Consider the following 15,579-nt stretch of genomic DNA (forward strand, 5'->3'; position numbering starts at 1 on the left):
CTAATTGCAAGGGTACAATCTATGATATGAACGAACGTTCCAATAGAATATATACGAGTCTTATTATAAAAAATGGTGGGTATTAGTATGGCACAATCAATTTGTTTGTCACAGTCGATTAAGATGTGTATGCGCAACTCAGTTACTTACACCATAATGAGGTTCATTTTGAAAAATGAGCTGATTTATGGATCTTAAAGCTTCGCTTGAAGAATGATAAAATGTCAAGTTGTGAAATTATTTTGCAACATTGTGAGTAAGTAGGAGGCACTTTGATCATTAGTGTAAACGATACACGTGTTCGTTTATTTATTACTGGTGACTGAGTTTGTTGCGGCGCTTCTTCTCAGCTCAGCACTTGCCAAATGTTGGTCTCGAAGCGCTGGTAGTAGGGTTTCTGCTCGAGCTTTCTCGAACTCGAGAAAACTCGAGAAATTTGGCTTCATTCGAGACGAGAAAAAAATTACCGGAGCTCGAGAATTCTCGAGTTTCGAATTTGAAGCTTTTAATATTCTTGAAAGTCTATTTTCTTAGACAAAAGTAAGTTTTTAATTATTTAATAGGTTAACGTTGCTTTTAGACTGGTCTAGTCTCTCCTTTTTTAATGGTAATGTGTCTAACAACCTATGTATGTATGTTTTTGAAGCACTATAGAGACACACGTCAATCGATTTCTCTTAGTCCGGTGAGTGTCACTAAAGACATGACGTTAGTAAAAATTCAATATGGCGACTACTGGACGCCATATTGTGAAACTCAACAAACTATGGCATGTGAGGTATCGTTAGATTTGTTTTAACTGTGAGAGTGACACCGAGTATATCAAAATTGGTAAATATGAAAATGGCCGATTTTTGGCGCCATAATATGTATTAAAAAATATCTCAAAACCTATCGAGTGGGGTATCAATAAAAGGTTTTTAAATAGCTTGCAAAATGTATGCTCTTTAACTTAAAGATTAAAATGAAAATATTATTGAGAAAAAAAAAACCCAACTGAGTAAAAAGGAACTGAAAAGATAGAAATAAGACAAATGCAGTTGGAGGCATCAAATACTTATCATCATCATCATCAACAGCCCTTTACAGACCACTGCTGGACTATGAGTCTCCTCCGCGGGAAGAGTAGGGGTTGGTGACAAATGTATTCTATTCTGCCGTCACAACACGGCTTATCACCAACTACTTATCACCAACAAAAAAAAATAGTCATTGATGTCTCCGATTGCATTTATGAACATTTTGTCTTGTTCCTATCTTTTCAGTTAATTTTTACGTAGTTGGGTTTTAGTTCTTTTGTATATTAGATTTAAAAAAACCTGTGTTTTTATCAAATTTCAACCGATTTCAACAATTTTAATTAAAAGACTCGAGACCCGAGCAAACTCGAGACTTTGGCCTCGAGAATTCCCGAAACTCGAGAAAAAAAATAGGTCGAGAAATCAGAAACCCTAGCTGGTAGTGTAAAAAGATTATGAGACATGTAGAGGCTCCTTAAGAGCACATGACGATTTGTAAGAACTATTTATCAGTCTAAACAAATAAAGAAATTTTGACTTTGACTTTGACTTTACTGACACATTCGGGTACGTAGATAATTCTGTATCGAGCCGTTGCTTGGGGCTTGCCATGTTAAAGGTTCGTAGTTCCTTTTTTTAATTGATGGCATAAATAAGCCATAACCACTGTAAAAGACTAACAGTGGAAATGCAGCCTACTGTATCTTTAACAGTTCAAAGGTCACAGTAACTGGCTAAGCTTACTGGTGGATTGAACTCATCATCATTACCCCAAATCAATCCATCAAATCATTATGATAGAGTCCATGACCTGCCAATTATAGTGTTCTATTCTCAGATTTCCTGTTACTCTCAGAATCAGTCAAAAAACTTTTGCAAAGGTTTTTGTTGCCTTTGTGGTCTGAAATTTGAATTGTTAACAATACTGAAAAATTGCATAAAATACAATATTACGTGAGCTCGAGAAATGACGGGTGTGATTCCGAGAACGTGCGATATCGTTTTAACTAAAAATTTGCCTTTTTCCAGGAATGGATTTTCATCCAATTTAATTTAATGAGAAACAGGAAAGGTTAATAGGTAATTTATATTATAAAGTGAGTGTGGTGAAAACTACCACAGTCGATTGACATGAGCCACATCAAACATTCGATTTAGTCGTTACACTAATTATTATGTGCACTGCACTGTTTAATGCATGTGCTTCTTTCTTATTTAATAGTACTGAAGAAAGCAATATAAAGTGAAATTGAATTTTAGTATAGAAATAGGCATAACAGAATCGGACCTAGAGAGTAGATAATGACCAAAAACGTAGTCAAGGCCCATTTGATACCGATTCGGGAAAAAAGTGCGGTTTTCCCCGAATCTAGAGCTAAACATTAGTTGTAAAACGCACAAAAAACTAATTTTCGTAATCCCGAGCAAAGTTGCGTCTATGAAGGTTCCAATTTCACTTATTTCCTTACCTACGAATACCTACGCAATGTCGCAGGGTTGCCAACAAAACAAGATTTGTGATTATTTATCTATGTATAGTATATTACAGAAACAAAAACAGTGGCATCATTAAAATGATAAATTGAGACATTAAAAATCTTTTTAAAAGCCTACTTTTAATGACTAAATGACTATAAATGTAGATTTCGACATAAATGTAATAGGTTTTTATTGAACCCACATGCTCTGAATTATAAATAGAGTCATTGGTGAAAAAGTGAGAGTTTGTAGATTTTAACTAAAAAATGTGTAAAACATGTAATGTATGCGTAGCCCTAGCTTTAATAAGTTCTGCGTACTTCAGCGCGCGCGCATCTAATTGGCTCCAAGAGTAGGTAACATTACAGTAAGACATGACACGATCTTTATGTCAATATTATTAGCGTGTTATTGATCTATAGCGCCGAAAGTTCAACTTATTACCTTAATGAGTTTCAGGCCTTTGCGAAACCGTTAAATTTGGATTTGATATACCGTAACTAATGCTAATGCAGATGACTGTAAGCTGTTGGATTCCGTGTATTTATTTATGCATTAACTGGTAATTTTTCACTGATGAAAAATATATCCACTGGTGAGTGAAATTAACGTACCTATGTAAGTATTTTGACTGTACGTAGTTTTTAGGGGTTGCGTTGAACTAAAATCTGTGCATTTCAGGCAACGCAAACTGCTTTATGAAAGCAACAAATAACTATATTAAAAATTATTCCTCTGTTTTAATGCATAAAGGAATGTTATCTATTTATATCGAGAAAATTAATATTGCAAATATCTTAGTAATCTAAATAGAAATAATACCTATTAGATCCTAATGCACCGCATCCATGAGTTACTGTAGACATACTTAAAGTGTAGAGTCATACATTTTAAGTATTAGTTTTTCATTAATTTGTTTATTTCTCAGTTAACCTTCAAAATCGTAGTAAAAAGCATGCAATAGTTATTTGATTTGACCGCCCGTTGCAATTGGCTACGGTCAAGGACCGTGCGTATAGCGATCACTTTGATACGGGTTCTTTATTTATTTAATGATAGTTAAAATAGGCTTTTTTATTTTAATTATAGTTCGGCCAGATACATACATTGAACCAGATTAAATTGTTAATTTAATACTTCACCTGATTTTTGGTTAAAACATTGTAGTATAGAAGTTGGGTTTGCTATACGAGTATAAGCTATGCAAAATTATCACTATTATAGGTATTAATTTTTAATGTGTCGTATTTATTTGTTTTTATTATAAGTTTTTTAGCTAATTTAAATAAGTTCCTACGATTTTACAAAAAAAAGCCATGTAAATTCTGATATTCCACAAAATATTTAACAAATAAATTAATATAGCAATCGGAATTATTTAATATTATTGGCATTTCCTTCAAATCAAGCTCTTTTATTATTGTCTTTATAATATTATATAATATTGATTGACATTTGTGACGACTTGCGGATCTTGTGACGTGTGTAATAATAAAATGTTGTGGCATTTTTAGATATTCATACAATGAATAATACAATTCGACGTCAGCCAATATATCAACTAAAAATGTAAATGCAGACAAGTCATTGTGGAAACTATTATGTTTAGGTTTAGCCCATAAAAAGCAATTTTATCAACGTTAATTGGATAAAACCAGATAATATATTCATTATTTGTACAGAAGAGGTATAGTAGAGATTTTTTTCGCTTCTATGTATAAAGGGACCACATGTAGAAAGTACATAATCAAATCGCCAATCATTTGTTTTACTTACACAAGTATGTATTGGTTTTTTGGGATATAAATAGGGAAAAACAACAACAGTACAGTACCTCACTCATACTCGTCCGAAGGCCACCGATGTGTCGATTTGCTTAATTGAGAACAATTAAAATCGGGGATTGAATCGATAAAATTATAATTGTAATGTTCAAGTCCAATATAAATACTCTTCCGGGACATAGTTGATCGATAAACATTCCAGTTTTTGTCAATACGAGATACATATCTAAGAATATTTGTTAAATGTTAGGCAGTGCAGAACGGTCCGATCAAAATAATATGTATTTTGTTTCTACGTGTTACAATGACGTTAAAACTTTAAATTAGTTGGAAGAGGAAGCCAATTTTGCTCAAATTGCTCCAAATTTCTGTGCCGTCATATTTGCCTAAATTTCCCTAAATTGAGTAATTTGATTGCCTTTGTAAGCGCACTTTAAGAGCACCTTATTTCTTTCACAATGTTGTAAACGCGAGGGCGGCAAGTTCGCACGGTGTCGCAAACGCTAGATCAAAACAAAGACTCACACGACTCCGCAACCCTGACCCATACTCTGTGCTTTGTCTCAGTGGACCGAAGGGCCTTAATCCTGCATTATCTGGCTGGATAATACACCCACGCTTCCTTTTTCCTAAAGTCTAGACTTAGGACGAAATACGTGCGTAACCACGTACGACGATATCGTAAAGATAGCAGGGAAGCGCTGGATGCAGGCCGCTACCAATCGATCAACGTGGAAAGCATTAGGGGAGGCCTATGTTCAGCAGTGGACGTCCTATGGCTGAAATGATGATGATGATGATGACGTGCGTAACCTCTATCGGATTGGTACCTCAGTAACAGTGTTTTGGAAAATAACTCTCCAAACTATATCCTAAACTTAAACTGTGGCAAATGTTTTACTGGGAAGACACAGACTCCCAAAAGCTTCCGATTGAAGTACTTGGTATAATAAATTAAAGTTACGTATCGTTTGCACCTCAGTTTGCACGCATCACATGTATACTGCTACGTACAAATTAGTCATAAAAGGGGTAATTAAACAAAGATTACGGAAGGTGCCAATAAAAAGGATAATTAAAATACCAATGCTCACTTACAAGTATGATTAGAAACTGCGTGTTTATGTAGCAAAGAAGTAATTCGACTCGGGAAATTCACATACAATGAATAATATCATAACGAGACCTAATTTTGGCAATTCAGAGGGTAAAGCCTTCTCTTCTAGTACTTAACGTACGGCAAAATTTTACGTAGTGAAAGTTAAATCAGGGTCCAGAATTGAATAAGTAATATTTTATCGATCTATTAAATTCAATAGACTTCGGACGTAGGTTGGTTCGGTCGTAGTAAGGAGAATCTGTTCAAGTGGGGATTCTTGGATGGCTCAAACTTGGAGTGCAAGTGTGGTTTTGTTCTCCAGTCGACGAAGCACATGATGGCGTGCCCTGCGTGCCCAAACAACTGCACGCAGGAAGGTTTAATGAAGGCTACTGACATCGCCACTGTTGTAGTGGAGTTTTGGGCTGACACTGTGTAGGCATTTTGTCGACACAACAAGAAGAATCGATAGATGAAACCTGAATAAACGGCAACATTTGATATCTGCCAGTCCTTGATACCTCTTGTTCTGACTTCTCCATTATCACACTTCCACCCACGCCACACACTTCGAAGGTAGTTCGAGATGCGCAAGTGTAAAATCTAACATTAGAATACCATTAACGTGACCTTGGGAAGACTATAATTATCCTCTGTCAAGCCGATATTTAAACTGCCATTAACCGTCTCACTAGCGCGAGCGCCTACTATTGTCTAAGCCTGATCACATTATATTGTCGTGTAGGCTCTACCATAAAACAAAAATACCAATCTAACCAATATAGACTTTATACTTTTACAAATAAGGGTTTATGAAGTGATTGTGCTGAGAATAGCTTTAACAATGCGGTGAAATAAATTATGTTATGTGCAAGCGCAAGATTTGCGTGCGCGAAGAATTTGTTGGTTGCAAACTTGTGACATGTTGCACTGTTGTGAGCTATAAAGTAAGATTTACTTATGAACATTTATGTGTATAAGACAATATAAGTGGATTGTTTAACAACATGGCTTGACGGTTGGCTCTCGATCTTCAGCATATAACGATGTTCATGGCGTTTAATACGAGTATAAAGACCGACATTATAGTGACCACCGCCAGTTGCAGAACGAAGATTTGTATTGTTTTTAATCTGTTACTCGCAGATGGCGGGATATATTTATCATCAATTATTATTGCGAATCTTGTGCCAAATACATGTTTTCCTTTCTTTCAATTTTTGATTTATTCTAATGGTTTGTCGTACGTAACTTGTACCATTAAGTTACGGCTGCGCGTGAGAGTGAGTTTTTCCGCGTTTTCGCACTCGATATTTCAAATAGATAGAGTCGAGCACTACACTGGGTAAATTTTCTTGCAAGATTTCTGAAAAAGTTAATTATTCATTTCACATGAACCGTCTTAATGTAGAGCAGGTATTTGTTATAATATGTGCATGTATTTAAGGAATTTATTAAAGAGAATAAACATTTGAACCTTGTAGGAATGTTGTAATTGAGAAGTAACAGTAAGTACTTTTAGAAATACAAATAAATTTTCATACATACCTATTTAAACAGTTGTCAAATTGTGTTCGTGTTTTAATATTTATAATTTATAAATAAAATATATCTTCACGATTTTTTCGGGGTGATAAGTGGTGGTTGATGTCATTTTTAGTTACCTACCTACTCTATAAACTCTATTGTTCAGTATATGCAGACATTATGATTATAAGCGTTGCTTTTTGTCACTACTTTTTCTCTAGAACTATAATTTCCGCGATAGGTGGATTTTATATNTTAGTTAGGAATTTTATTGTGTAAGAATTTTCGCAGCAATACCAACAAAAAATCAAATCCTTCCTTTTTCCTAATTAAAGTATTATAAACTCACGTTTTGTTTAGCAAAATTAGTGAAATGCGTGTTTTTACTCTGTATTGAGTCTCTTTTGTCTCTACTCTGTGAAGTAGTTTGTGTGCGATCGTGTTAGTTCGTTGCGCCACCGCTATCTCGGCTAGCAAATCGTAATTTTTCGTCGGCGCTGCACCCCCTTAAACAGTTGTCAAATTGTGTTCGTGTTTTAATATTTATAACTAGCTTTCCGCCCGCTCGCGCGCGTGGACTACATTATCTACATATTTTACGGAACCCAATTTTTTTCCAAAATGAAATTTAGCCTATGTTACTCGTGGATAATATAGCTTTCGAATGGTGAAAGTATTTTTAAAAACGGTCCAGTAGTTTTTGAGCCTATTCATTACAACCAAACAAACAAACAAAGTTTTCCTCTTTATAATATTAGTGTAGATTTACTAGCGGCCGCCCGCGACTTCGTACGCGTGGACCCCGTTTTACCCTTAGGGGTGAAGTTTCGAGTTTTTCAGGGTTTACCCGGAAATTATTCAAACTTTTCTCGCTGTAAAAACCATCCTTGGACTTCAACAAACATTTTAAAAAAAGAATTGGTAAAATTGGTCCAGGCGTTGTTGAGTTATGCGCTTACCAACACATTTTGCGATTCATTTTTATATTATAGATAAAAAAGATAAATAAAACTAGCTTGTGCCTGCGGCTTTGCCCGCTGTTTTGGTCTGTCTCAGTCAGTGTAGCCTACGTCACTCTGAATTTAATGTAGCTTTCTACTAGTGAAATAGTTGTCAAAATACATACATTCAAAACTATTTTACTGCACATGTATGGGAAACATTATTAAAAAATATTATAAATAATTGCAGATATTGGATTCAAAGGAGCATACAGTACGAAGTTGACTTGTGAGCCAAACTCGTTCCTAAGCTGTGTGACATAAACGGATTTAATTGTCTCCCTCCTAACCACATTCAGTACTAGTTGTGAAGCTCTACACTACGAGTATAGGTACATAATGTTCAATAATAATATTTAGACAAAGCGCAAAGTTATCATTTTGTTTAAGATTATTCTTATTGTTGGGGTTTCTTTAAACAGTTGCGTATTAGTTAAAGCAATCGTATTCTACGTAAATTGGAGCGGTTACAAAATAATCAAATCGAACATGTCTAGGAAGTAAAAGTTATTAACTACTAGCTTTCCGCCCGCGGCTTCGAACGCGTGGAATTTTGTCTGTCACAGAAAAACTTTATCGCGCGCGTCCCTGTTTCAAAAACCGGGATAAAAACTATCCTATGTTCTTTCCCGGGACTCAAACTATCTCTATGCCAAATTTCATCAAAATCGGTTGCGAGGTTTAAGCGGGAAAGCGTAACAGACAGACAGACAGAGTTACTTTCGCATTTATAATATTAGTTGGGATAGTTGGGATATATCTTCACGATTGTTTCGGGGTGATAAGTGGTGGTTGATTTGCTTTTTAGTTACCTACTCTATAAACTCTATTGTTCAGTACAAGCAGACATTATGATTATAAACGTTGCTTTTTGTTACTTCTTTTTCTCTAGAATTATAGTTTCCGCGATAGGTGGATTTTATATAACGACTCTACGTGAGCCAAGTTAGTGGTTTACATTTTATAATTACTGTAAATAAGACGTTGCACAAGTAACCCTTTTTTGCTCCAAACATTTCCGTAGCGATCGAGTCTGTATCGATGTAGCATCACTCGCGTTTTCATCGCGCGCCGTTCCAGTGAACCAGTTGCGGCACCTTGACCTTTCGAGCTTTCGTAATAGCGGCTGCGACGCGCGCATAGGCGGAAGCGGGGGCGGGCGGGAATTAACTTGTAATGTACTATTTAGGAAGTCCTTTGATTAATCTTAATTGGTTTCTAAATTATGATGAAACGTTTTGAGATAGTTATGTTCATTATGTTGCCTTATGCCCGTTTTCACCATCAACCCCTAATTTTTAAGTTACCCCTATGAAAACAAAATGCCTGTTATATGTTACCATAAGGGTCACTTAAAAATTAGGGGTTGATGGTGAAAATGGGCATTAGAGTATTAGAAATAGAAATAGGAAGTATTTATTTGTCTCAAAACAGGTTTCATTTTCAGTTTTTCACAAAACATAATTATTATTACATAACATTACTAGCGGCCGCCCGCGACTTCGTATGCGTGGATCCTGTTTTACCCCCTTTTCCCGAATTTTCTTTGCTATAAACCTCACGGAGCCCGAGACCTTTCCAACGAATGCAAAACCGTGGAAATCGGGTCGTGCGTTCTGGAGTTATAGCGTCAGGGAGGAAAACCCGACTTATTTTTATATAGTAGATGAACCCTTTAAGGTTTGACTTAGCTTATTAGGGAACTAATGAGATGATAATGATGATTTGCCTTATACGAAATACTTTAATACAAAAAAAGTTTTAAATCTAAAACTGTAAGATTGTATGTATACCCAAGACTTTAAATAGGTAGTGTATTAATTTAATTCTTCCATCTCAAGCCTATCTAAGATTTTGCTGGAATTTCTTAATTTTAACTTTTTCTTGTTTCCGCTTATCGCGGTTACTATGTTCATGTCTCTAATTTTCGCATCTTAATCGAATACCTTGTTGAATGAAAAGTTGTTGCCCGTGCTTATGTCATTTACTTTTTTGAAAAAAAAAATGAGTCTTTTAACTTCTTTGTTACTAGGAGATTTATTGTATCCTTGCTACATAACAATGACATATTAGGAAGACATTATTTTAAGTGTGGGCAGGCCTTCCACTATGTGGACCGATGATCTGGTGAAGGTCGTGGGAAGTATCTGGATGCGGGCAGCACAGGACAGGTCGTTGTGGAAATCCTTGGGGGAAGATTTAGAATAATAAGATAAACGAAAACGAATACGAACGAACGCTACAGAATAACGCGTCATTGAAACGTTTCTATCAAATGATTTATATTGGTCGTCGAAAATTCTATAAAATATTACAGAGTGTTTCTCTTGCTAAACAGAGTGTTTCTTTTACAGCATTTTAAAGAAGTTCTACAATATGTTTAGTTACTTGCTAGTTGCTACCTACTCATGGGGACATTTTGTCAAAATTTCAAAGATCCTGTTTTATTTAATTGGTGCTATCAATTTTGAACGTAATGCCTACTAAAAGTGTCCTACCATAAATCAGGTCTTTGTGGGCGTTTTTTGCAAAAACTAAAAACTCGGAATAATGAAGTCAATATTATAATTTATTGAGATTCACGTGAGTGTTAACCACCTTCGTAAAAGTATAATAGAGTTAAAAACAGAAGGGTCAGGTTGAAGTAAGTGTACCTACTTGATTGTGTGCGGAGCAACTTCATAAGTTGAATTTACATAACGGCTAACAAACAAACTTATAGTGAGAATATGTAGATAGATGGAGTCAATGGTTTTAGCTGAGAATAATTGAACCATTTCCACTTTTTCCGAGGATTTCGTAAAAAGCGAGACAGGGACTAATGCCCGTTTTCACCATCTCTCCCTAATTTTTAAGTGACCCCTATGAAAACAAAATTCCTGTTAGGTATGTGTTACCATAGGGGTCACTTAAAAATTAGGGATTGATGGTGAAAACGGGCATAAATCAACCTGATTAGCTCCATTTGCCTTTAGTAAATTAGATACGAATTTTAAGGAGGAATCATGCTTCTGCAGTGGACCAAGTAAATGACCTGATGAGAATTATGATGATCATGACTGTGTAGGAATAGGAACTGTAGGGGGTCAATTTTAAAATTTAATTAGAGCCTACTGATTCACCTTATCTATATTATACAAAATCCAGCCATCTGTCAGCAAAAGTCGCCACGTGCTTGATCGGCCGAATGTGTTTATAACCAGTATTGTCCCATCGGACGTTTACGGCCGCCCACAAAAAATTAATTATCACCAGGTTTATTTATACACTCATTATGCCCAAAAATTTAAAATCTTCAAGGTTATTTCTTGTAGTTACATAAATATTTGCAAAGGGAAATTTCTAGAACTGCTGATGAATCCTAACAGATTGCGGTAAAATGGCACTTAGCTTAGGAAGGATTAAAAGTTTTTAGACAGTCACTAAAGAAATTTTAGACCAAGTCGCAGTTTTAGGTAGTTATAAACAAAGTTCCTAGTATTTTTATTTGGTAGTCGGAGTCTTAAAACGTGAATTTTAACATTAACATAATTATTGTGCATTTTATACTATACGTAATTACATTAATGTTTATTACCTTTTTGCTTCCCAAAATAAATAACTGCATGGTAAGTTATTAAATACTACGTCTGTATATACATTTAAAATTTATACGCGCACTATTATTATTATTTATGTAAGTATATTTTATGGTATAGTTTAGTGTCCGTGACTCTCACTCGGCATGGGGCACACTGAAAACCAGCGTCGTGGCTTCCCTCACCGGGGGCCACGGCATATGCTGAGTGGGGTCCCATTGCGATGGGCATCGCTGTGCGACATGGTGGCACTGCTTAGTTTATTCATTCATTCATTGTATGTTTTATGTCACCTCTGTCTTATTTGCTTTTTTACGGTAACTTACCTAAAACAGTAGCTTGAGTTGAAACAATTGTACCTAATGGAAACCTAAAAATGTTCATCTCTATGAATAAATTAGCTAATTTAAGTTAGTTACGTGTCATGAAAGACCCATTAATTTATTTCATAATTAAGATTATCTATCTTTTAACACTAAGTCCTTCCTAAAACATTTTTAATATCTTCTAGGTACCAAAAATGGCAGTTATGTGGTAGCTCTAAGCCAAAATTAGCTGGAAACTATGCCCAAGGTTAACTACCTTCATTTTAGTAAAATATCATCGTAAATGAAACTAGATCGTATGTCAGAGTTTAGCATATTTTCGTGACTAGTAAGGAATCATCATTTAAACAAAATTTTACGACATCGTTGATTCTCAACGGTCCATAAAAATCCTCACTAGTAAAATATAACAAGCATAATATTAGCATTGTTTTAATTAATATGAATTTGAATTCACCAACTTACTAATTTTTTCAAACGAAGATCCATGTGGATCTCGTAAAAAGTGAACGAATACGGAAATCGGTTTTTCGAGATATCTGATCTTAATTTATGGATGGTTTTATTTATGTCACCTGATCCAGTTCTTTAAAAAATGCGGATCCGAAAACCAGAACTGGTAAAGATGAGTTTTTGTTTCGAGTTTTTCTCGACAATTGAAATCGAATGTTTAATCGCGAATCTTTATGATATTTAGTTGTGTGTTGTGTTATGAAACGACACTGAAGTATTTAAAAATATGGAAAAATACGTCGTGTTATATCCTCGATTTGTAGCGTTTTTGTTTACAAACAATAAACCTAGGTAACATCGAAAAACGCAACTGAAAAAATAGTTTAAAAATCACCCCAATTTCAGACAATAGTCCATAACTCATTATTTCGCGGATCGTGACTATGCATTTAACCCGGCTCTGCTCGGAATGAGGAAGCGAAGATCTGATGAGACCACACTTAAACGGATTCCTCGTGGCTTACATTATCTTGATTCAAATTTAAATCAATTTAAACCGTAAATATATGGTATTAAAGGTCGTAGACGAGGTGCTATTGCGATGTCAATCATGTGTGAAGATAATTTGTGTCGATCACGCATGGTAATTGTTTCGTTCGTTATTTATTGGTATGGCTTCTGCTTTGTGGAAACGCAAATTGATTCATCCAGGAACTAAAGAAGACTTTTTTTTTGTTAATTGCAGCGGACTATGCTCTCAATTTATTTTAAAATTTTGTTTTGCAGCTAACAAGGTATCCATCCATATTTATGTAAATAGAAAAAAATACGGTTTTATATTGCGCATAATTCACATCTAATCGTAATCGATTCATACGCAAGCAGAAATGTAGTAAGTGGAAAATTATATCATTCTAAAATTAGCTCTAACAACGTTTAAAAAACTTTTTGCTGTAATAAAGGTATAATTGTGCGTTTTGTTCCAAACGGCTTTGCGGTTTGTACGGCAATCGTAGCATGAACGACCGTCATTAGGTTATTATTTATATGCAGTTACGGCAACGACCGTAATATTTTACTCGTTTAGTTAGAAGTTATGTTTACATAGTTCTGTATAGTTAAGAATTATCTGACTCTATATTTAAGTAAACAACGTCATGTATTAGGTGTTTTATTAATTTTATCAATCATTAAAAAATTTTTACAATAAATCAAATTAACTTTACAACTGTCTTATGCTAAAATTAACACTTTTCAATTTAGTAGAATTGCAATATTTTTTTGGAACTTTTGTTTGACTTTCAATGTGTTTAATTTAAGCATAGTAACCCGTAGAATACAATTTCATTGAAGTAACTGCTACAGTGTCTACTTAATTTATGCACAAATTATAGCAAAAAGCTAAGCAATAAATAAATTGTACACAAATTACCGTTTGCTATTAATTGATTTATTACTTTTGCAAGATACTTTTTTACAACCGTTTAAATTAAGAGTTCACTATAGTTTATTTATATTTTTTACTGACAACAATCATGATAGTTGACCAAACGGCTCAGAATAATTGGCACAATCAAAACTTTGGTAATTCTTGAATAATTCGTGCATTTACTTCCTGGTTCATCAGTCGGAAGTAATTGCTACATCATAATTAATCCTCAAATTATTTTACGCTTCCTATTTCATGGTTGTGGATTAATTATTTATTGGTAGAGCCTACACCCACAATGATTTATTGTGTTCTCTTTGATAGTTACGTAAACCCAAATGTATTTTAATAAAGAGGTATTATTTTCCTGAAATAATGATAATGATGGTCTTCTATATATCCTCCATGTTATCGTACCTAAGTAAATTAAAGTCAGTTCTGAAGTTCTAAAGATCTTACAAAAAAGTCACAAACTTGTTATTTGTTACTGTAGATGTAGAGCAGAAGGAAAGAAGGAATCCCGGTTTCAATTATTATACTACGTTTGTCAAAACTATAGTAAAAGTTAAAGTTCGATTTATGAAGATTATCGCTGTAAGACCTAAGATGATGACTACTCCCTTTTGCAGGTGTACCAAATGAGCGACTGGTCACTGACGTTAATCCCTTTTCCCAATTACGTTCTCTTTTCCACGTGTACCAAATGTGGTACTAGTACGTGACTGAAGCAAATGCCCTGTCTCAACGACCCTCTGTTTTTTCCAGGTGTACCACATGTGCGACGGTCTCGGGCGCCAGTTCAGCTACTCGTGCCCCAACACGACGCTGTTCCAGCAGCGCATGCTCATCTGCGACCACTGGTACATGGTCAACTGCTCCAAGAGCGAGAGCGACTACAGCGCCAACCTGCTCATCGGTAAGGGTCACTGGCTATGGCGTTAGAGTTGTCTTATATTATATGTTCCACATGTGGGACGGACTCGGGCGACAGTTCAGCTACTCGTGCCCCAACACGACGCTGTTCCAGCAGCGTATGCTCATCTGCGACCACTGGTACATGGTCAACTGCTCCAAGAGCGAGAGCGACTACAGCGCCAACCTGCTCATTGGTAAGGGTCACTGGCTATGGCGTAAGAGTTGTCTTGTATTATGTGTACCACATGTGGGACGGTCTCAGGCGTCAGTTTACCTACTCGTNCTACTCGTGCCCCAATACGACGCTGTTCCAGCAGCGCATGTAACCACTGCCTCAATCTGCTCATCAGTAAGGCTATCCAAATTCAAGATTCCGTTTTTCCGTTCACAGTTAAGCCAGTGGGAAGTCTGTTTGTAGTTTAATCGTTACATCATTTCTATGTAAGCAGGTACCAATCTCTTTGTCTGTCTATGTAAGGTAGTTAGGGGCATATTTATTTATTCTTCTTAAAGGAAAAGTATTTAAAGCATTAGCCTGTACTAAACAGCTAGATGCTAATGGCAACCTTCCAACTCGCGGAAGATCCAAAATAACAAACGGAAGAACTATCTATTGTAATTTTAACATTATCTAATAATAAGTGTATTACAAACTGAGGTCGAAGCATTATCTGCTTAATAATTGTATTATACACTGGTTTGATTATCTGTAGCCACTTGAAACCGTTGCAACCTGAATGGTTCGTTAACCTTGCTGTAATTTGGTGCATTATGCTGAGACGTGCAATATACCAGAAGCGTTTGCTCACGAGCTCTGAATCATTTCTAAACGAGTTTCATTGAGTATTGTGGGAATGAATGGACTGTCACTTCAATCAGAATGATGTGCAGATAACAACGATAAGTGTACCAGCATTTAATTTTATATGCGGAAGACTTTGAACTTGTAAACGGGTTATTTTTAGGCAA

At 35.4% G+C, this 15,579-nt stretch overlaps 1 protein-coding gene across 3 annotated transcripts in view; it reads left to right on the top strand.

The window, feature by feature from the left end:
* js (jiangshi) overlaps nucleotides 1-15,579 on the top strand; it is a 72,231-nt gene that overhangs the window by 47,027 nt on the left and 9,625 nt on the right. For 2 of the 3 annotated variants that reach the window (XM_028312264.1, XM_028312262.1), the window contains exon 4: nucleotides 14,461-14,611. In XM_028312264.1, coding sequence (XP_028168065.1) covers nucleotides 14,461-14,611 — 151 coding nt within the window. Of the gene's footprint in view, nucleotides 1-14,460; nucleotides 14,612-14,636; nucleotides 14,805-15,579 lie in introns of those variants that run through there. The other variant, XM_028312265.1, reaches the window with a different exon arrangement.

The sequence above is a fragment of the Ostrinia furnacalis genome, unplaced genomic scaffold, assembly GCF_004193835.3.
Source record: "Ostrinia furnacalis isolate ACB-3 unplaced genomic scaffold, ASM419383v2 OfSCF3854, whole genome shotgun sequence".
NCBI lineage: Eukaryota > Metazoa > Arthropoda > Insecta > Lepidoptera > Crambidae > Ostrinia > Ostrinia furnacalis.